Raw genomic sequence first — 23823 nt, forward strand, 5'->3', positions numbered from 1 at the left:
TCTCACAATCTTTCACTTCTTTACTCAACTCATTTCTCGCCATTACTCCCTTCTTTCTCTCTTCCCTTCGGTATTAGAGAGCTTGGCGGTGGGCGCTGTCCCTCTCCTTGAGGTTGGTGGTGGTGGGGGGTCAAATGGTTGGAGGTGAGGGGTCAGAGGTCAAACAAACCTAACCAGATGAATGACAGCGGCCGGGAAGCTACGTATCGCAGGGGCCCCGTGGGAGCCGCCCGACCGTCTGGCCCTAAGTACAGAGACACCGCCAGGCACCTCCTCTTATATCGGGGCTTGCGGCGCGACTGAACCTCACACACACAAACATAGATGCTCCCCCCCACACACACACTTACACACACATACACTTTCCCTTTCAAAAGGGACATGAAGAAACTGAACCTCACACACACAGCCACCCAACCTCCCTCTGAGGGTCTTCAGTTCACACGTCCACACCACATTCCCCACGGCTCCGGCGCAGCTCTCAACAAAGTGCCACAAGACAACTTAACAGGGATTTTCTTGTTCGTACCTGTGCACAGTGTACACGCCACAAACACAGAGGCCCTGGGGTCTGAGGGAGCCGCCTGGGGCCACGGCCCAACCGCCGTTATGGAGGAAACGCACCGCGGCCACCTTTCATCCCTCCATCCCTCTTCTTAAAACGGACCGGAGAGTCTCGCTGCCACGTAAAAAAGATCTGTATATACAGTACATATATTTTCTCTGCCCTTTCTCAATCTTTTCCCTCTCTTTCTCTCAACCCCCCCTCTTTCTTTTACAGTGGTAGGTACTCATATAGACCAGCATTTTATCTGATGTCAAGATCTCTTTCCTCCTCCTTAAAATTAATTCTCCAACAGGGAGCTTTAATAACACCAGCCCTCAGTGAAAACCCCTGATTCATGGACCATCAATTCTCAGCCAGGCTCCCCGATAGGACTCTCCTAATGTCACATTCGGTTAATAAAGTGCTGAAAACCAAGAGATGGTTTGTGGCCACCGAGGGATTAGAGAGCAGTACTTCAGAGGAGAATGTAGTGTGTGTGTGTGTGTGTGGGGGGGGGGGGGGGTGACTTGGTTATAAGGTTCTGAGTCCAACACTACAGTAATCTGCATTGATCAAAGAGCTATGCTAACCAACCTCGATACAAGGGAGTGCTAATCCCCGACACACACACACACACACACACACACACACACACACACACACACACACACACACACACACACACACACACACACACACACACACAGCTAATCCGACCGTGCTCTCCATTAGATCATAGCTGCTTGTCTCTGTGCCAAGTGGCCTTGTTAAGACACCACTACCTGCCTTTGTTGGAGCAGACAAAGGCTGGTCAATCTACCGACTCCAATCCTCCAGGACCAAAAGCACCCTACTCATTAGAGAAGCCAGCTTAGTAGGAAGACAAGTAGGGGTTGAGATCGGAACAAAAACTTAATTGGGGGAAAAATAATAAATATTTGGGGATATAATAAATATTTGGGAAATTCTATGTCTCAAAAGGGTATCAAGCTTTTCCTGTCAATGCGTCAACAGTAGAGCGGGAAAGCCAGCTGAATCTGGCAAGCAGAGAGGGAGCTCGGATAATGGAGCTCGGATAATGGAGCTCGGATAATGGAGCTCGGATAATGGAGCTCGGATAATGGAGCTCGGATAATGGAGCTCGGCTTGAGAAGTAGTAGCGCAAGGGAAACACACCCAGGCATATGAGTGTACAAACACACACTCTGAAAATCACTCCTCTGAAGGTAGGCTCGGTGTAATCCTGAATAAAACAATACAACTGTATAAAACAATAAAGCTAGGGGGAATCTCTTTCACCTCAGTCTTCATGCCGGGTCTCCCAGTGGTTGTTGGCTGCTGTTGAGACGACAGGCCAATCCGTAGAAAGACTGCTGAAATACACTGTACGTTCTGACAACAAGGCAACAGAGCTCTAGACTTCCTTCAGGGCAGTTATAATGTAAAGCGCTGGATTCCTCTCCTCGGAGAGTCAATTTTATGGTTATAGGAGAGCCTCTGACTCCCAAAGAACACAGTGGAAATAAAATACTGACCCAGTAAAAAGTGTTGTAAATATCATCGTCGAAATACAATAGAAATACCAGCCTTGAGCAAAATAACTCTTAGGCTTTACCGGTTTGATAGATCAGTAAAGATCTTCAAGGTAAATGCAGTATATATTATATTGAGAGGGACATTCCGAGGTAACAATTTATAATCTGCAACGTTGTTAAAGTCTGCTTTTCATAATCCGTTTTTAGGTGGTTGACACAACCTGTTGTGACAGCTTGAACAGCCACCTTAAAAGCTGCAGTCCTTAATGATGAAACTGCCACGTCCGTTTGTGATACTACAACAACAAAAGAAGTTACTGCAAACAACCACCACTGTTTATTCCCCTCTGGCGTCATCGCACACACACGATAGAAGAGCACAATACGTACTGCCATTGTTTTGTACTATGCTACGCGACGCTCCTCAGTACGGCAACAAAAACAGTGACAACGGGTGTGGGGCGGCCAGTGACCCTGTTTCCCCCTAATGGGTGGTGGGGCGGCCAGTGACCCTGTTTCCCCCTAATGGGTGGTGGGGCGGCCAGTGACCCTGTTTCCCCCTAATGGGTGGTGGGGCGGCCAGTGACCCTGTTTCCCCCTAATGGGTGGTGGGGCGGCCAGTGACCCTGTTTCCCCCTAATGGGTGGTGGGGCGGCCAGTGACCCTGTTTCCCCCTAATGGGTGGTGGGGCGGCCAGTGACCCTGTTTCCCCCTAATGGGTGGTGGGGCGGCCTGTGACCCTGTTTCCCCCTAATGGGTGGTGGGGCGGCCAGTGACCCTGTTTCCCCCTAATGGGTGGTGGGGCGGCCTGTGACCCTGTTTCCCCCTAATGGGTGGTGGGGCGGCCAGTGACCCTGTTTCCCCCTAATGGGTGGTGAGGCGGCCTGTGACCCTGTTTCCCCCTAATGGGTGGTGGGGCGGCCAGTGACCCTATATCCCCCTAATGGGTGGTGGGGCGGCCAGTGACCCTGTTTCCCCCTAATGGGTGGTGGGGCGGCCAGTGACCCTGTTTCCCCCTAATGGGTGGTGGGGCGGCCAGTGACCCTGTTTCCCCCTAATGGGTGGTGGGGCGGCCAGTGACCCTGTTTCCCCCTAATGGGTGGTGAGGCGGCCAGTGACCCTGTTTCCCCCTAATGGGTGGTGGGGCGGCCTGTGACCCTGTTTCCCCCTAATGGGTGGTGAGGCGGCCTGTGACCCTGTTTCCCCCTAATGGGTGGTGGGGCGGCCTGTGACCCTATTTCCCCCTAATGGGTGGTGGGGCGGCCAGTGACCCTGTTTCCCCCTAATGGGTGGTGGGGCGGCCAGTGACCCTGTTTCCCCCTAATGGGTGGTGGGGCGGCCTGTGACCCTGTTTCCCCCTAATGGGTGGTGAGGCGGCCTGTGACCCTGTTTCCCCCTAATGGGTGGTGGGGCGGCCTGTGACCCTATTTCCCCCTAATGGGTGGTGGGGCGGCCTGTGACCCTGTTTCCCCCTAATGCAGATTCCATCTGAGGCCCTTTATACTCATACCCTTAAACGGGTTGAAAATGTCAGATTCGGGCACTGATAAACGCCTAAATTGGAGCATTGTGGCTGTATAGTAACATGCTGTACAGGATGTCAGACCTCAGGCTCTGCGCTTCACAGCGCTGTGTGGGTTTTGACTGACAGCCATTCTGAACTTGAGCACCTAGTGCGACAAGAAGTTTCCCCCATCCCTCCTGCTAATTGGGCAACTTTGACCAAAATGTTGTCGTCTGAGTGAGGGAAATGCTGTGAATTAAGAGCACTCACTGTATTTTGAAAGACGTTGAGGATGATAATAAATACCGATTTAATGTCATACAAGCAAGACAAACACCTGTGAGTCCAAATGTGCACTTCACATTTCCATATCATAAAACTAGTGGTCATAAACATGTCAATGTTTATGACCACTACGAGATGACCTGACGTCATACCCTGGGTTGTTCCGAACAGAATGCACGCATGACAAAATTACAATCTGTTTCTCTGAATTGCCCTGTGAAAGCCTAATTCATTTATAATTTAGCTAGTCATATTAGCAACAGAACAAGCTTTCAAATGATAGCCACCTGACCCAGTTTCAGATTAAAAACGGGACCGTTTTTAGATTGCGTAAACAACAACAGTAATTGTGTGATGGAGGGGATGCAGGGCAGTGTTCCAAACAAAACAACTACAAGTGTTCTTGCTCTAGTTCCTCAAAGGCACGGCTAGGAGAGATCAAAAAAGCACCTTATAGTTGAAGACTCTTCTTTGAGATTGAAATTGAAATGACATAGGAACTGTGCACACTTTGAAGAGGTGTGTGTCCACTTGGAGACACCAGTTAGTCCTCTCACTCAAACCCGTCATTTTTTTTGTCTTATGTTGCACCTACCCCACATTACTGAATGTATCCAGAGTGTTTTCAGATTTCGTTAATCAACAAATGTGGCCAAAGTACAGTAAATGTAAAATGCACATAAAATCAACAGTGTAATGTTTGGATTCAGTCTTGGTGAACTGTTGTGTCCTCAATTTTGGTCTAATAATTCTCCCATAACCTCAAAACGGATCCCTTTCAATTGCTACCATGGTTATGCATATGCTTTTCATATTTCTCCTGTAAGAAACATTTCAATGTAGCCCTATCCATATAGGTCAATTCCCACGAGTGTAAAGGGTTAAAGAGCATTTCATATAGTCTGTCATCAATAGGATTTGATCAGATGCTATTAGGTTGTAATCCTATCTGTCACGCTTGGGGCTAAACCCCCAATATTCCATAGGTCTTTCTGGGCTCCCCACCATATTCCAACAACAGAAGGAAAACACTAAACGGTCAGGTACACTTAGACAAGTATTCTCTGGCAGACTAGTTGTTTTCTTGCCCTAAAAACTGCACAACATCCATTTTTGTCAAATCGTGTGTATTGTATTGGCTTTTGTTATTCGTTTCTTGTGAGAGAGGGGAAAAGAACGAAAGGGTAGAGTGTTTTCTGGCTAGAGTACTGTTTTCACTTCTACCCTAGCTGAAGTATATGCGCCATGTATTTCATAAATGTTGACATGTTAACAAGACTGCTGCCTGAGATCTGAGGAAATGTTATTTTAGTTCTTGTGGGAAAATTACATTTTACTCTCCGGTGTGGGAATGAATGGGAGGAGGGAGTTAGGGAGGACGAGTGAAAGAGTGGAATATTCAACACATTAGAGAATGACACACACACACACACACACACACAGACACACACACACACACACACATCCCTGTATTGCTTACTACTTCCCTAAGCACACATCCGATCAAACCAGCCTCTCTGATGCACCGTAGCCCTCACAAACCATTGGCTGTCCAATCAAAATGAATCACAGGTCACTATGTAACTGTTGAACGCGGACATGGTCTTGAAGACATAAACAACCCTTGTTAGAGTGACATTGATTAGACCATAGGGATAGACCATAAACCATGGAATGGGTTCCCCTTCAGTCATTACATCACCAAGTCATTATTGCAGACAGATACAGTGACCAAGAACCATGCCACAGAATGTGGGAGGATGCAGGTTCCACTAGGTTCCCTCCAGGGCCCTGGGTGTTCACGTCCACCACCCTCTGAGCTTCCCAGATGTCTTCTGATCGCACTCCCAGTGGTCCAAGGGGAAGAGAGGAATACTACCGCCAGTCACGCACGGAAGAGGACTATTAAAGAATTATGGGATGAATATAAACAAGTTTGTCATATCATGTGATTGTAATGACAGGGAAAATTGCTGTGGGACATGGTAGAGAAAAAGCTGGACTTCTGAGAAGTTTGTTGTGTGTACACCAGTCTCCAGACACTCTAAACATCAAAGTAGAGCTTATAAAAATGTCGAGCAATATCCCAAAGGAGATATGGGATATTGCACGAATAGGGCTATAGGATTAGGAGATCATAACACGCACACACACACACACACACACGCACGCACGCACACGCACACACACACACACACACACACACACACACACACACACACACACACACACACACACACACACACACACACACACACACACACACACACACACACACTCTGCAGTATAACAGTCTTTCATAATGCATATGGTCAGCCATCAGATAAGAGTTCCTTATTACACACAGAGGAAATGAGAAGAGTTCTGAACTGACAGCTCTAACGCTCAGACCTCTACCCCAGAACCACAGAGGAGCCGCTGCAACATGATACACACACACACACACAGACACATTTATTACCACACACACATCCTTATCAATCAGTGACCCTCTAACCCACATATATACGCACGCACGCATGCACACACACACCCACACACACCCACACACACACACACACACACACACACACACACACACACACACACACACACACACACACACACACACACACACACACACACACACACACGTCTCCTGCTCTCCTCAATGGGCAGAGTGTGTGTGGTAATAAATGTGTGTGTGTGTGTGTGTGTGTGTGTGTGTGTGGGTGTGTGTGTGTGTGTGTGTGTGTGTGTGTGTGTGTGTGTGTGTGTGTGTGTGTGTGTGTGTGTGTGTGTGTGTGTGTGTGTATCGTGTTGCGGCGGCTCCTCTGGGTCTCAATGGGCTTTTCCTGGTTAATTAAAGGTTCAATAAAAAAATACCAGAGAGTAATACCTGTACAATCTATCACACTGGAATGTATGAACAAACGTATACAACAAAATCATGATAAAAGACATGAAGACCTTTTGGCAGGAAGTCCCATGATGGCACTATGAAGTACATGAGACAGAGTGCCAAGTCAAAAGGGGAAAGAAACCCAGCCAGATCCCAGAGGAAACAATGGTCAGCCAATCTGGAATGTGTCTGCCACACAGCGATATCCACACTGCCAAATGTTCAATCACTTGCAGCTCACAAGGACTTTTCCCAGCCTCTCAGCGCAGCCAGTGTAAGATATGTACGCAGATTCCTAGAAGTACAATCACAATTGCGCCAGAATGGTGCGGATTTTAATTCATGAAATTTCAAGGGGGATTTCAATTCCATGCATTCTGTTTCTATGGGAAAACAATGACTTCCTCAACTAGGTTATTCATCTATATCCATTCCCAACTCTCAGCCTGAAAGCACTTTGTTCATGGAGGAACTTTGAACCATCAGAGCCACCATATGGCCATTAGGAGACTTTACTACCAATCACATAAACAAATACATATAATGACTGTGTGGTCATTTAAAGTACGTTTTAACCACAGTCCTTCCTCCACATCCACAACAACAACCATGATGTAACCTGGCAACAGAGTGACCTCTGGAAACCGCAGGCTGACATGACCAGTCCCTATGACTGTGTAAAGATCAACAGAGCATGAGTAGCTAAAGCTAACATGAGCGTTAGCCGCAAGCACTAGCCTGTACTAAGTGAAATGGAGCCATGAGAGCGCTATAGATCCACTGCAGTGAGGACCTGAACTGGAGAACCTGGGAAACCTATAACAAGAGTCCAGGCCAGGACTGAGTCATCCCAACCCAACCCCAGAGGTTCAACAAGGGTTTGTTTATGTCAGGTATTAAACTTAATCTGATATTGTACTGTTTTTTTGGGACTCAGATCTGGCCAATGGAAGGTTAGGCAGTCCAGTTCTTATGGGCAGTCCATTGCAAGCTTTGTTGTTGTTAGGAGTGTGCAGAGGAAGACACAGAGAGACAAAGACAGGAACAGAGAGACATAGAAATCGAGATGGAGAGACAGGAACAAAGGCACAGGAACAAAGACGGAGAGAAAGAGGACTAAAGTGAGAGAGAAGTCTTGGTAAGCCCAGAGTCTTAGTGAGCCAGTCAGTCAGTAGTAGACAGCCGAAACTCAGGGAACGACGTCGTCATGGCAGGAGAGCCAAATGAACAGTGACTGGTGGAATATTCGGTGGATAATGGTACAGTTATTGCAACATGCACCCATAATTGGGCTGCCGCGACCACAAACGAGAGACGCAGGGCCAGGAATCACTTAAATGAAACCCCTGATTGGGAGCGAGCGTAGAGCTGAATTTACTAGATCATACACCCCCTTTTCTCTTTAACTGAGCCCGCTACGGATGCCAGAAGCCGGATAAAGTCCCAACCGCATCTGTAAAGGTTTAACAGCAGTAGGATTCTATGTTTTTACCAATCCAAATCAATGTTTACAGATCTGCACTTAACAGAGTTGGGAGTGTAAATGGGAAATATTTCCCATAAGGTGGAGTTACTACACTGATTGACTGATGATTAAAGGTGGAAACAGAGACTTGTGGAGAATTGGAGGGAATATGCAGTGCTGTTATTCATATTTGGGTGATCCTCGGTGTGATTGCCAGGGCTATGCCTGCTGCAGAACAGTATTCCACAGTCCACACCGCCACATTGGACATGCTTGGCGTTACCATAGCAACGTGTAAAAGCAAATGAGCAATGTTTACGCTTTGGTGAGAGGGAGGATTTTCTTGGCACACACAAGGCCTAAACATTCCATCACTGTCTAAGACCTCAGATATTCCATTATAAGCAAAAGTTCTGAAATGTGTACTGTTCTTTTTTTGTGATTTAAATAGTATTTTGTCATTTTTATTGATTTGTGTACATGCTAGATATTGGAGCTTGTGTATGTTCATAGTAACAAGAGCTACAGGTTTTGGCTAGTCAAAGTGAGATAATTCATACGTACGTTGTTGACTGGTTAAATTAGGTTGTAAGGGGCTCCATTTACATTGGGATAGAACACACACAGAAACAGGTTGTAAGGGGCTCCATTTACATTGGAATAGAACACACACAGAAACAGGTTGTAATGGGCTCCATTTACATTGGGATAGAACACACACAGAAACAGGTTGTAATGGGCTCCATTTACATTGGGATAGAACACACACAGAAACAGGTTGTAAGGGGCTCCATTTACATTGGAATAGAACACACACAGAAACAGGTTGTAATGGGCTCCATTTACATTGGAATAGAACACACACAGAAACAGGTTGTAATGGGCTCCATTTACATTGGGATAGAACACACACAGAAACAAATGCATACATTTCCTATAACCGATTTATAATATGGTTTATCGGGCCTTTGGAGGAAGCGCAGAACCCCGCGCCTGCTGGACTCGGCTCCGGGTGGAAGGGAGGGGGGGGGGCACAGAGAGGGGGGGTCAAGGAGGAGAACAGTGGGTTCTGGCAGCGGAATGCCCACACATCCACCCTCTGATCAGAACAACAGTACACAGCTCATTACCAGTTTACAATACCACCCAGAAACAATGCCTAATGAGGAAACAGATGCATACAGGAACATATGCAGAGGTGGGGCGGCAAGTAGCCTAGTGGTTAGAGCGTTGGACTAGTAACCCGAGCTGACAAGGTAAAAATCTGTCATTCTGCCCCTGAACAAGGCAGTTAACCCACTGTTCCTAGGCCGTCATTGAAAATTAGAATTTGTTCTTAACGGACTTGCCTAGTTAAATAAAGGTAAAAAAAAATAATATGCAGAGGTGTGTGTGCTCAGTGCAAATGAGAGAGAGGCAGACAGAATCCGAGAGAAACAAGGGGGAGTCAGATGGAGAGAAAGGGGGTTAAAAGAAAAAGAGTGAGATGGATGCTGAACAAGAGGGTAAGGGAAGAGGCTATGTGAGAGTCTGTGAGTGTTATGTCAGCTAATGTACAAGTGACCTCTAGTACTACTGTATAATCAAACTGCAAGGCCAAACAAAACACATAGCACAGCTGAAAAACCAATCCTGTGATAGCCTACTCTCTCTCTCTCTGTGTATGCCCACATTTGTGTGCGAACATACTTGCATGTTTATATGCTTGTTAATGTGCCTTAAAACTCAAGTGTGTTTTCCTATGTGATAATGTGCCTTAAACTGTACAAGTCACTCTCCCTGCCAACACAATCCACACTCACACATCTTAACATGATGGTTTCCCTCCCCTATGAGCTGGCCTCGCTTCTCCTCAGACGTTATTCCCATTTCCCTGAGCCAGGAACGCTGCCGGGGACACCACCAGGAATAACAGCGATCCAGGAGTGACGCCATTAAGCCTAACTGCTCCTTCATGACCGGAGATCTGTCATGTCCTCATGAGAACCATCCTCATTTAACTGTGTAACAGCAAGGAGGCCCATGCACTGATCCAGAGGGGAAACAGGGGAAAGTGAAATAGTGACAGAGTGATGGAGCGAGAGAAAGAGTGTGAGAGGAACAGAGGGGTGAGAGAAGAGGGAAGACAGAGGGTTGTGTTCGTTCCTGGAGGATGACGTTAGGAAAGTTCCGGTTTCGGGAATCCTGTGGATGCCAGGTAAGCGATATTCCCAAGTTAGGATATTCCCTCACAGACAGGTGCTGGGAGAGTTGGAGGAGTGGGAAATTAAGTCAGGACAGTGTAAATGTGGGCGTTGCTAAGTTTACATAAGTCTTGCTCTCTGGACCTCCATGTGCCCATAGTCACGAGGAAACACACCATTACCAGAAGCCTGTGTTTCAGACATAAGGAAGTGAATGGCTGCAAACTTTCTACTTTTAAACTCGGACAAAACAGAGATGCTTGTTCTAGGTCCCAAGAAGCAAAGAGATCTTCTGTTGAATCTGACAATTAATCTGGATGGTTGTACAGTCGTCTCAACGAAAACTGTGAAGGACCTCGGCGTTACTCTGGACCCTGATCTCTCTTTTGAAGAACATATCAAGACTGTTTCAAGGACAGCTTTTTTCCATCTACGTAACATTGCAAAAATCAGAAACTTTCTGTCCAAAAATGATGCAGAAAAATGTATCCATGCTTTTGTTACTTCTAGGTTGGACTACTGCAATGCTCTACTTTCCGGCTACCCGGATAAAGCACTAAATAAACTTCAGTTAGTGCTAAATACGGCTGCTAGAATCCTGACTAGAACCAAAAAAATTTATCATATTACTCCAGTGCTAGCCTCCCTACACTGGCTTCCTGTTAAGGCAAGGGCTGATTTCAAGGTTTTACTGCTAACCTACAAAGCATTACATGGGCTTGCTCCTACCTATCTTTCCAATTTGGTCCTGCCATACATACCTACACGTACGCTACGGTCACAAGACGCAGGCCTCCTAATTGTCCCTAGAATTTCTAAGCAAACAGCTGGAGGCGGAGCTTTCTCCTATAGAGCTCCATTTTTATGGAATGGTCTGCCTACCCATGTGAAAGACGCAGACTCGGTCTCGACCTTTAAGTCTTTACTGAAGACTCATCTCTTCAGTAGGTCCTATGATTGAGTGTAGTCTGGCCCAGGAGTGTGAAGGTGAACGGAAAGGCTCTGGAGCAATGAACCGCCCTTGCTGTCTCTGCCTGGCCGGTTCCCCTCTCTCCACTGGCATTCTCTGCCTCTAACCCCATTACAGGGGCTGAGTCACTGGCTTACTGGTGCTCTTTCATGCCGTCCCTAGGAGGGGTGCGTCACTTGAGTGGGTTGAGTCACTGACATGGTCTTCCTGTCTGGGTTGGTGCCCCCCCTTGAGTTGTGCTGTGGCGGAGATCTTTGTGGGCTATACTCGGCCTTGTGTCAGGATGGTAAGTTGGTGGTTGAAGGTATCGCTCTAGTGTTGTGGGGGCTGTGCTTTGGCAAAGTGGGTGGGGATATATCTTGCCTGTTTGGCCCTGTCCAGGGGTATCATCGGATGGGGCCACAGTGTCTCCTGACCCCTCCTGTCTCAGCCTCCAGTATTTATGCTGCAGTAGTTTATGTGTCGGGGGGCTAGGGTCAGTCTGTTATATCTGGAGTATTTCTCCTGTCTTATCCGGTGTCCTGTGTGAATTTAAGTATGCTCTCTCTAATTCTCTCTTTCTCTTTCTTTCTTTCTCTCGGGTGACCTGAGCCCTAGGACAATGCCTCAGGACTACCTGGCATGATGACTCCTTGTGTGTGTGTATGTGTGTGTTCGCCTCATGCTTGCATTCGTGAGGTAGTAGGTACAGTACCAGTCAAAGATTTGGCCACACCTACTCATTACAGGGTTTTTCTTTATTTGTCTATTTTCTACATTGTAGAATAATAGTGAAGTCATCAAAACTATGAAATAACACATATTGAATCATATAGTAACCAAAAAAGTCAACTATATTTTATATTTGCGATTCTTCAAAGTATTCACCCTTTGCCTTGATGACAACTTGGCATTCTCTCAACCAGCTTCATGAGGTAGTCACCTGGAATGCATTTCAATTAACAGGTGTGCCTTGTTAAAAGTTATTTTGTGGAATTTCTTTCCTTCTTATTGTGTTTGAGCCAATCAGTTGTGTTGTGACAAGGTGGGGGTGTATACAGAAGATAGCCCGATTTGGTAAAAGACCAAGTCCATATTATGGAAAGAACAGCTCAAATAAGCAAAGAGAAACAAAAGTCCATTATTACTTTAAGACATGAAGTTCAGTCAATCCGGAAAATTTCAAGAACTTTGAACGTTTCTTCAAGTGCAGTCGCAAAAACCATCAAGCGCTATGATGAAACTGGTTCTCATGAGGACCGCCACAGGAAAGGAAGACCCAGAGTTACCTCTGCTGCAGAGGATAAATTCATTAGAGTTACCAGCCTCAGAAATTGCAGCCCAAATAAATGCTTCAGAGTTCAAGTAACAGACACATCTCAACATCAACTTTTCAGAGGAGACCGCGTGAATCAGGCCTTCATGGTCGAATTTCTGCAAAGAAACCACTACTAAAGGACACAAATAAGAAAAGGGGACTTGCCTGGCCCAAGAGACACGAGCAATGGACATTAGACCGGTGGAAATCTGTCCTTTGGTCTGATGAGTCCACATTTGAGATTTTTGGTACCAACCGCTGTGTCTTTGTGAGATGCAGAGTAGGTGAACGGATGATCACCGCATGTGTGGTTCCCACGTGAAGCATGGAGGAGGAGGTGTGATGGTGCTTTGCTGGTGACATTGTCTGTGATTTATTTAGAATTCAAGGCGTATTTAACCAGCATGGCTACCACAGCATTCTGCAATGATACGCCATAACATCTGGTTTGCGCTTAGTGGGACTATCATTTGTTTTTCAACAGGACAATGACCCAACACACATCCATGCTGTGTAAGGGCTATTTGACCAAGAAGGAGAGTGATGGAGTGCTACATCAGATGACCTGGCCTCCACAATCACCCGACAGTTTGGGATGAGTTGGACCGCAGAGTGAAGAAAAAGCAGCTCAGCATATGTGGGAACTCCTTCAAGACTGTTGGAAAAGCATGCCAGGTGAAGCTGGTTGAGAGAATGCCAAGAGTGTGCAAAGCTGTCATCAAGGAAAAGGGTACAACGTAGAAAATATAAAAAATAAAGAAAAACCCTTAAATGAGTAGGTGTGTCCAAACTTTTGACTGGTACTGTACCTCTAGTTGCTTCAATCTCTCTCTTTATATCACCCGCTCTCTGTGCAGACTGTTAGGTTAGAGCAGCTGTAGGGAATTATGAGGGGATGACCGCGGGTGTTAACCCCTCGCCCTGAATCCCAGACCCCTAAATCATCCCACCCAGACTGGCCCTGTCAACGGCAAGGAAACACAGCCCTGACACGCACGCACGCGCGCACGCACACACACAGCGAGAGAGAGGGAGAAGATAGAAAGACAAGTGGTAGAGACAGAGAGGAGAGGAGCGTTTCAACATACACAGGGTAACATGGGTCAAGGGGGGGGGGGTCTTCTAACCCGACAAAGTTATTTCCCCCCCTAAAAGATAAAAGCACCAAACCATTTAATGAATGTTTCTTAGAATGTCTATCACCCCTCATCGTCTCTGACTGATCAAACCAGATCAAACGCAGCAGCAGCGATTATTTTTATTGGGCTGAGGGGGACCAACAGGAGTTTTAATGAGAAGACCTGTCTCCCCCTCTTCACTCCGTCTCCCCCCTCCCCCCCTCCGCTCCAGTATGATAACACGGGAGCGGAGGGAGGGAGCATGAAGTCAGCCATTGTCTGAGTGAAGTGGCACACTCCTGGGCTGAGCGAGGAAGGAGAGGGGTGGGGGGGGGGTAACAGAGCCAGCTTCTGTGGATCAGCTCTGAGACTGGGCCTCGGTGGAATTCACAGCTGCAGCACATCAAAGAGCCAGACTCCCACCAAGCCACCCCCCCTCTTGACAACAACACCAGGAAATAAATGCTTAGTTTCCCTCTACGAGACGGGATAAGGATAGGTGTGGAGACCAGGGTTGGGAAACTGGGACAGAGCCGCGATCTTGCCTGTGTTGATGGAATGGGAAGTGGAGGAGATGTAGGGAGGGTTGAATGAGACGGTAATGGAATAAACTGAACATGTGTCCAGCCATAACAGTGGACATATAAAGATATACAACTATGTGTGGAAGGGCAGTCCTCCTTCTGTAGTAACAGAAAGTGCTCCTGGTTGGACTTTCTCACGGGTGAGTGTACCAGTCCTCATAAGTGAGCCATGGCTGGGCATAGCACACCAGCTTTGTGAAGTCAATACAGACGGAGGATGGGATACGAGACAAGGAAGCTACTCTAGACTATTGAGATCCACCCTCAGTCAGTTTCCCATTCCCACCTGTGGCTATCAACATAGCTAGATAACCAAGCAGCATCAGACAGCCAGACAGCCTGCTGATATGAACACTGAAGCCCTGAGCCTTCACATGATAGCACTTCAAAAGCCCCACACGCCGCATCAATGGAGGCCTGTTCTAGGGGCCAATTCTCCTGCCCCCATGTAGGATGAGTGGACAATATCTCCCTCATTCGCTCTCTCTCTCTGACCCACGGAGGAAGAGAGCGAACGACTAGAATTTGAGCGGAAGAGGGGAGCAGATGAGATAGTAGTTGTTAGCAGAGCGTGGTTGTCAGTGACATGGAAAGTGAAAGGGGGATAACCTAGTCAGTTGTACAACTGAATGCATTCAACTGAAATGTGTCTTCCGCATTTAACCCAACCCCTCTGAATCAGAGAGGTGCGGGGGGCTGCCTTAATCGACATCCACGTCTTCGGCGCCCGGGGAACAGTGGGTTAACTGCCTTGCTCGCGGCCAGAATGACGGATTTTTACCTTGTCAGCTCGGGGATTCGATCCAGCAACCTTTCGCTTACTGGCCAACGCTCTAATGCATGGCAGATCGACGGACAGGGCAGGTTGCAGAGCAGAGAGACCTGTGTCGGAGGTCAACGAAAACGCCATCACCTCAGAGAAAGTGTGAAATATAAAAAGGCACATCAAAACAGCACACAACAGGACAAGACAAAGTACAACATTACACAAAGCAGAGAACCATATATTGGACTTTCAGAGTTCCACACACGTTGACAACCCCTCAGTTGGAACACTATTTTGCACAGTGTATGTGCTGTGCAACTCTGAATGGAGCATTGGAGGGTTACATCAGCTTAAGAGAATGAGCAACCACATCTGAAATATCCCTCAGTAAGAACATAATACTATGGATTTCCTTTCCTATGGGTGGAACACATACATGTGGGGACTTGTGGTACGGAGAGGGAGTTTATACTGGGTTTGCCCTGGGGTCACCCTGCTTACGACTACACCAGACGCTCTCACCAATTAGCCCTCGTTAGCACTCATTATTCCCAAAACACGACATAAGGCTTCGTCCAATGCAATTTAAATCAAGGTTTTGTACGTTTGACACTAAATACATTCCATCACCGTCCTCATGATATCCCCTCTTCAAATCATCTATTTTACAAGAGCAAAATCAGGAGCCAAAACCCTCCTCAATATGGTGGACATATCGCAGAACCCTGAAGGCCCTTTTCTCACTGCTGTGCCTCAGCTGGTCTAATTGACAGGTGATGCATTCAGGTCACTTTGATATGGAAAGTCCTTAACCTGTGTTTAAAGAGAAATAAAGAGAGGGGCTGGATGGTGATATTAGAGAGAGTGAGGCCAGGGGGGACTGAGAGAGAATGAGGGAAATGGGAATGTGCTCTGGCATCAAAATAATTCCTCTCCTCTGCCACTTTGCCACTCTCCTCTCTGATTCCTTAATGGTTTCCACAGCATGGCTCACATGGGGGGTGGTGGTGGTGTGAAACTGTTTGCCTGATTTGTGAATGTATGTCTGAGCATGAATGTGTGTGTGTCTGTGTGTGTGTGCATCTGAGCGTGTGTGTGGTGAAGCGCAGAGCTGTGAGAGCACGCTCGTGGTTTGTAGAGACTCCAGTCTCTGGGTGTTTCTCACACTGACTTCAGAACAGAAGGAAAGCATTAAGCCTCTAGCGTTGTTATGCCCCAGACCACCCGGACTGGCCCAAGTCTTCCTATCTATACTCTGCCACAATCTCTCAGTGTGTGTGTGTGTGTGTGTGTGTGTGTGTGTGTGTGTGTGTGTGTGTGTGTGTGTGTGTGTGTGTGTGTGTGTGTGTGTGTGTGTGTGTGTGTGTGTGTGTGTGTGAGTGTGTGTGTGTGTGTGTGTGAGTGAGTGAGTGAGTGAGTGAGTGAGTGAGTGAGTGAGTGAGTGAGTGAGTGAGTGTAGGTGGCAATTCGATTCTTTCACTTTCTAAAATGGCAAATAAATGAATTCTCGCTAAGCCAAGCAGATCAGGATCAGGAAGAGCAAGGAAAAGTTGTGTTTCAGATCAAACTTTGAAAAACAATTTGCTGTGCTAGACAGGCCCTGCAACTTGGTTATGTCTGCGTGTCACATTCATGCACCAAGAATGCCCATCAAAAGCTGTGGAAATATAATTATTTCAGACTGTACATCAAGGGGGGGATGGTATTGCTTGCCAAAGTCCCTCTGGCATAGCATGAGCTTGTTGTGGCCTTTTGGTACTTGGAGCCAAGAGCAGAAGTGAGTTGTGAGTGAGTGAGTGAGTGAGTGAGTGAGTGAGTGAGTGAGTGAGCGAGCGCAAGAGAGAGAAAGCTGAGGTACTACCCGTATTTGTTGATATGGTGAGGCAAATCAAATCAAATCATCATAACACAGATAGACAGAGGTCTTAAGTCACGCAGACAGATCAAGCGGTCTGCCCAGGCAGGACGCTGAGAAGACTCCATCACATGAAGGATGAGAGGAATGGAGGGATGAGGGAGGAAGAGAGGGGATACAGGGAGGAAGGGGTTCTAGGAGCCTCTGAACCTCTACCCAAATGGGGTGTCCTACAGGACAGAGAGAGGGAACTTACTGTAGCTCACCTTCCATTCATATTCAGTCACCTCCTAAATTATTGGCACCCTTGATAAAGATGAAAAAATGGCACACATGTTGACCCACACCCTTCGTCCTCCTTTCATCCCAGTGCAAGATGATACAGCTGGGTGTAGGAGTATGATGGGTTGGGGTCACAGGGTTGGATGTGGGTCAGCAGCATTCCATTCGTCCATACAACCGGTCCCAAGTCAGCCTCTAGCACGTCTGATAGTAACCCTTCCTGACTGGTGGCTGATGGATGAGATAGAGGAATAGGATGGTGGTTGGGATTCCCTTTAGGCTCTGAGTCAAAACAGATTACATTCATTACAATGATGACGATTAATTAATACATCCTCTACAGGATCGGTGGGTCCCTCACGGGACGGTTGAGCTAACGTAGGCTAATATGATTAGCATGAGGTTGTAAGTAACAAGAACATTTCCCAGGACATAGACATATCTGATCCAGTTGTCATCCATCACCATGGTTGTTGACCTTCAGAAATCAGGCAATGGGTACAAAAATAGCTATTTATTTACTTACCACTATTAGGACAATAATGAATATGTTTAAAACAACTGGAATAGTGGCAAACAACCCTGGTAAATGAAGTGTATCTTGTCCCCATGCACAGTGAGGAAAACTTGGTTGCTCGCATCTTGGGGTCACCAAGTATCCAAATCCACAATTAGACGGGAGTTTGCTAAACGGCATTGGCACTTGGATTGGAACCGGGTGCTATGGTCAGATGAGAGGAAAATAAGGGTCTTTGCCCACAGAAACCAATGGCGATGCATATGCAGAAAATAACCTCATACCTACTGTAAAATATGGTGGTGGATCATTGATGTTATGGGGATATTTTGCTTCCACTGATACCTTTCTTTTTTAGAAGATGACTTGCTAAAAAAAAATCTAAAATAATATAAATCCCCAATATTTTTGAGCATTCAATATAGCTCAGTATTTGTATTATTATTTTATACATAGTCTTTTTTGCTCATTTGTATCAATGGTGCCAGTAATTTCAGGGGTGACTGTAATATCCACATTAGATATAATAATAATAATAATCATTGTAATTAATGTAACCTTTTTTTACTTTTCCTAAAGGGAATCACAACCACCATCCTATTAGTCCATTTGATCCACCAGGAGTGGTTACTCTCAGACATGCTAGAGGCTGAGTTTGGACTGGGTGTATGGGCGAATGGAATGTTCTTGACACACACACACACACACACACACACACAAATCTGTGACCCCAACCCATCATACGCCAACACCCAGCAGTATCACCTTGCACTGAGATGAAAGGAGGACGAAGGGTGTGTGTCTATTCCTCCATGACGACCTTGTTCCCAAGACGAGTAAAACACCTGTAACCCCCCACCCACCCACCGAAGGGGTCACCAGCTGTGTGGGTGAGTGCAAATGTGTTTAAGTGAGTGTACCAGCTGTGGTGGGGTATGGTCAATGAGTTAGAATGAGGTACAGTGGACAATGTAGGGAGGTTCAGACAGTGTGTTTTCCCAGACCCAGACACCTTGTAGTGACCCTGAGGAGGCATAGGGAGGACAATCATAGCAACACTCCCAACACCAAGGACACAAAGCTAGCATACCAGCCACACACACAATTGCAAAGGGACAAATTCTATCCTATATAAAATGTACAGTGATAGAATTCAGAACATGGGCCGTTCTTACAGTATTATCAGTATTCTCCCTGTACACCAAGTCAGAACCGTATGATAAAGAAAGGGGGCATATAAGCAAACAATGAAAGCTCTTACAATATTAAATTATGACATTTTTCTAAAACAGGCTATGGACTAAATGTGCACCAGCAAGTCAGAACAGTAGGCTAAGTTATGAAGGGAAAAGGGAGCAAATTATTAGTTAGGCACATGGGCTACTAACAGCTTACTACACAACGTACACTTACTAAAAGTCCCTTTTTCAGGACCCTGTCTTTCAAAGATAATTCATAAAAATCCAAATAACTTCACAGATCTTCATTGTAAAGGGTTTAAACACTGTTTCCCATGCTTGTTCAATGAACCATAAACAATTAATGAACATGCACCTGGGGAAAGGTCGTTAAGACACTAACAGCTTACAGACGGTAGGCAATTAAGGTCACAGTTATGAAAACTTAAGACACTAAAGAGGCCTTTCTACTGACTTCGAAAAACACCAAAAGAAAGAAGCCCAGGGTCCCTGCTCATCTGTGTGAACGTGCCTTAGGCATGCTGCAAGGACGCATGAGGACTCCAGATGTGGCCAGGGCAATAAATTGCAATGTCCGTACTGTGAGACACCTAAGACAGCGCTACAGGGAGACAGGACGGACAGCCGATCGTCCTCGCAGTGGCAGACCACGTGTAACATCCCCTGCACAGGATTGGTACATCTGAACATCACACCTGGGGGACAGGTACAGGATGGCAACAACAACTGCCCGAGTTACACCAGGAACGCACAATCCCTCCATCAGTGCTCAGACTGTCCGCAATAGGCTGAGAGAGGCTGGACTGAGGGCTTGTAGGCCTGTTGTAAGGCAGGTCCTCACCAGACATCACCGGCAACAACATCACCTATGGGCACAAAACCCACCGTTGCTGGACCAGACAGGACTGGCAAAAAGTGCTCTCCACTGACGAGTTGCAGTTTTGTGCCTATTTGTCGGAGTCGCGTTTATCGTCGAAGGAATGAGCGTTACACCGAGGCTTGTACTCTGGAGCGGGATCGATTGGAGGTGGAGGGTCCGTCATGGTCTGGGGCTGTGTGTCACAGCATCATCCGACTGAGCTTGTTGTCATTGCAGGCAATCTCAATGCTGTGCGTTACAGGGAAGACATCCTCCTCCCTCATGTGGTACCCTTTCTGCAGGCTCATCCTGACATGACCCTCCAGCATGACAATGCCACCAGCCATACTGCTGGTTCTGTGCTTGATTTCCTGCAAGACAGGAATGTCAGTGTTCTGCCATGGCCAGCGAAGAGCCCAGATCTCAATCCCATTGAGCACGTCTGGGACCTGTTGGATCGGAGGGTGAGGGCTAGGGCCATTCCCCCCCCAGAAATGTCCGGGAACTTGCAGGTGCCTTGGTGGAAGAGTGGGATAACATCTCACAGCAAGAACTGGCAAATCTGGTGCAGTCCATGAGGAGGAGATGCACTGCAGTACTTAACGCAGCTGGTGGCCACACCCGATACTGACTGTTACTTCTGATTTTGACCCCCCCCCCTTTGTTCAGGGAGACATTATTCAATTTCTGTTAGTCACATGTCTGTGGAACTTGTTCAGTTTATGTTTCAGTTGTTGAATCTTGTGATGTTCATACAAATATTTACACATCTTAAGTTTGCTGAAAATAAACGCAGTTGACAGTGAGAGGACATTTCTTTTTTTGCTGAGTTTATAATCCAGTGTGATAGCAAATAGCACCAGGAAACCATTGGTGGCTGTGCTGTGTGAACAATTTGTCAAGGATTCAGTCTGTTTTTCCTCTTTTCTCTCGTTCGCTTCTGACCAAAAACCATCCTCTACCACATGTTCTATGGTAGAGGATGGTTTATGCCTGCTGGGATGTGAGGACCGCTTGGTGACCACAATAACTATTTGGGAGACAGTCAGCTCTTCCCAATGGACCATAATAACCACAGCCCTCACACTACCTGCAGGGGAGAACCATCACGGGGACTGTTATGAGCTGTGTGTGTGTGTATTTATATAGTATGTGTGTGTCCATATGAGGCTCAGAAGTGGTTGCCAGTGTGTGTAAGTATGTAGTGGAGTAAATTGAGCCAAAGGGGTAAGTTGAGGCACCCTGGTTTCTAGGAAACCATACACAAAATGTATAATTTGACCAAATATTTAGGAAGAGGTCATCATTTCATGGAGTCTGAAGGAAAAAACACACATGGAAAAAGAGGTAAGCAAGTTAGGTCCAAAAAAACAGATTTCCACCAAGTCAAATTAATTTATTGTGTTAGAAGTTCCATGACGCTTGTATTTAAACCAAAGTAGATCATCATCAAAGATTGCCCAATACATCAGTTGGGGTCTCTATAAGCTTCAATATGAGGTCCTAAACCTAGCATGAAAGTGCATCCTTGTAGCTGTGTGGGGTAATATAGTCCAAATGTTTGCCTTAGGGTAAGTTGAGCCAATGGCCATGGGGTCAGTTGAGCTAATGGTTGAGCCAATGGCAAGTTGAGCAAATGTAGGTATTTTCTTCCCAGGCGTAATAGTAGGCATTATCACTGGGATGAGGTAACACCAGGGCTTGGCCTATGTTAAGTGTTTTTTTAAGTACAAAGTGTTTGTTAGGTGTGTCAAAAGATGCTTAAAATGATTAAAAGACAAAGTGATTGCGATTGTGTTGAATTGTGTTTGGGAAATAAAGATAGACATGGTTTTAAAAATGTAGTGGCAATATTTAATTCAGTACAGACATTTGTAGGCGGCTTAATTTACCCCATAAATTGTTGCGAGAGACCACTTTTTGGGGACAAGCTATGTTTTCAAAACTGTAACATTTACATGAATTCTGATTATTTCCAGGGATACACAACATCCTAAAATCTATGTAGATAGCATTGTTAGAAAGAATACTATATTTCCCTTGATGGAGTGATACTGAATATAAATAACTGACTTAACTTACCCCACTGTTCCCAACTGTTTCTATCACTGTAATGTCCAGAAATGCTCCTCCTCTTAACGGCTCATATTCCTGCATTGATTGGTCAGCTAAGGCTCCGCTCCATCAACCCTGCCCCGCCCCGGGACACTGCCCCCATCGCCACCCTCATACCCAAGATGCATCAGGAGATATGGTGGGAGGTTTGGAAAAGGGGGGGGGGGGACGGGGGGTCAGGTGAGGGAGGGACAGGGCGTCCTGGACCACATCCCAAACCAAACTCTTACTGGGGTGTGAAAGCTCAAATATAGCCCCTGACACAGGAACTCATGGGAACATTGGACCCTCTCAATCCCTTTACCTCTCCGGCCGACCCCGCTCCTCCACATTCCAACGGTAATCTGGAAAATACCGGCTTCCAAATATCAACCAACTGTATCTCGACACTGCTGCTGCTCCACTGCCTCTCGACGCCATTAGCAGCCGTAACCGACACTAAACTTTACACAGACCAGCCGCGAAGGCTCCCTCGGTGAAACCCAACCGCCGACATGACCAATGCTGTAAAAACGAAGGAACCGCACGGTTCCTTCTCAACCAAATGAATTGATTTTCCTTTGTTTACATGCTATGAAACTTGTGTTGGGTGCCAGACCAACATTGCTCATAGAAGGAAACACTTCCCATGCTCTGGGAATTGAAACCATTGCTCTGTAAAAGTCAATAGTGCGTCTCATTTGAATATGGTAAGAGAATAGGGAAATTGTATTTTGTGTTCCTCTGACGTGGTCCTCCAGTAAAGTCAGTGAACCCCAGACAGCAAGTCACTCTTGGTTAACTTGACGGGGAACATGAAGTCCCACTAACCTTACATTTTTACCTTGTTTTACTCATAATGGAGAACAAAAACACATCTTAAAGTGCTGATCTAGGATCAGGTCCCCCCCTATCCATGTACAGTTATTCATTATAATCTAAAACTAAACACTGATCCTCTATCAGCACTCCTACTCTTGAGACTTTGTGAATACTGGCCCAGATCTCTGACAGTGCTTGTCCATCTGTGAGTGTATGGTAGTGAGTTACAAGCGTGTAGAAACACCCTGTCCGCACCACCTACCTGCACGAAGCCACACATCACATGCTCCCCAAACATGGGCAGGCTGGGCCGGCTCTCGCGGTACATGTGCAGAGTGTATATTGTCATGACAACGGGCTCGGGCTCTGTGGTGAGCAACTCGTCCGTCACTAGGATGTTGATTATGCTGTTGCCCAGGCCGACTGGGTAATTTGCTGTTCTGTGGAAAAAACAGAGGCAGAGATTCTCAGAAACAAGGTCCAGAGAGGTCCAGGGAGATGAAACACACATAAGCACAAGCACACACACACACACACACAGAGCGGAGATATGAAAACACACATACAGGATGGTGAGAGAGAGGACAGATTATAGAATAACTCCTAAATGTCACGTTTAGCGCTGTGTGTGTGGCTGTCTTACGTGTGTGTGTGTGTGTGTGTGTGTGTGTGTGTGTGTGTGTGTGTGTGTGTGTGTGTGTGTGTGTGTGTGTGTGTGTGTGTGTGTGTGTGTCTGTCAGAGGTCAATCCTCTGACCCCAGTGCTACTGAGTCTAATGGGTGCTAATCAGGGATTGGCTGCTGAGATCAAAGCTACGGACATAAGAAACAGAGTTCTACAATCACACAGAGTAGAACTCAGAATGACATGGAAACATGCCCTGACCAAAACACTGGACTGAAAACACACATTCCCAGAATTCAGATGGTATAACTCACTTATAGACCTGAAGACTGGGCGGGTGTAAACAAAATAGGACTAGATCCATTTAACCTATGAAAGGGCTTGTTGGAGATCTAACTATATGACTGCTAACACCTACCATCTCACTGAATGTGAC

At 46.4% G+C, this 23823-nt stretch overlaps 1 protein-coding gene across 2 annotated transcripts in view; it reads right to left on the reverse strand.

Moving 5' to 3' along the window:
• Nucleotides 1-23823, reverse strand: part of cped1 (cadherin-like and PC-esterase domain containing 1) — an 81909-nt gene that overhangs the window by 8212 nt on the left and 49874 nt on the right. For both annotated transcript variants that reach the window (XM_029761103.1, XM_029761102.1), the window contains exon 14: nucleotides 23026-23203. In XM_029761103.1, the coding sequence (XP_029616963.1) occupies nucleotides 23026-23203 (178 nt within the window). The remainder of the gene's footprint in view (nucleotides 1-23025; nucleotides 23204-23823) is intronic.

This window comes from Salmo trutta, chromosome 8, assembly GCF_901001165.1.
Source record: "Salmo trutta chromosome 8, fSalTru1.1, whole genome shotgun sequence".
Lineage (NCBI taxonomy): Eukaryota > Metazoa > Chordata > Actinopteri > Salmoniformes > Salmonidae > Salmo > Salmo trutta.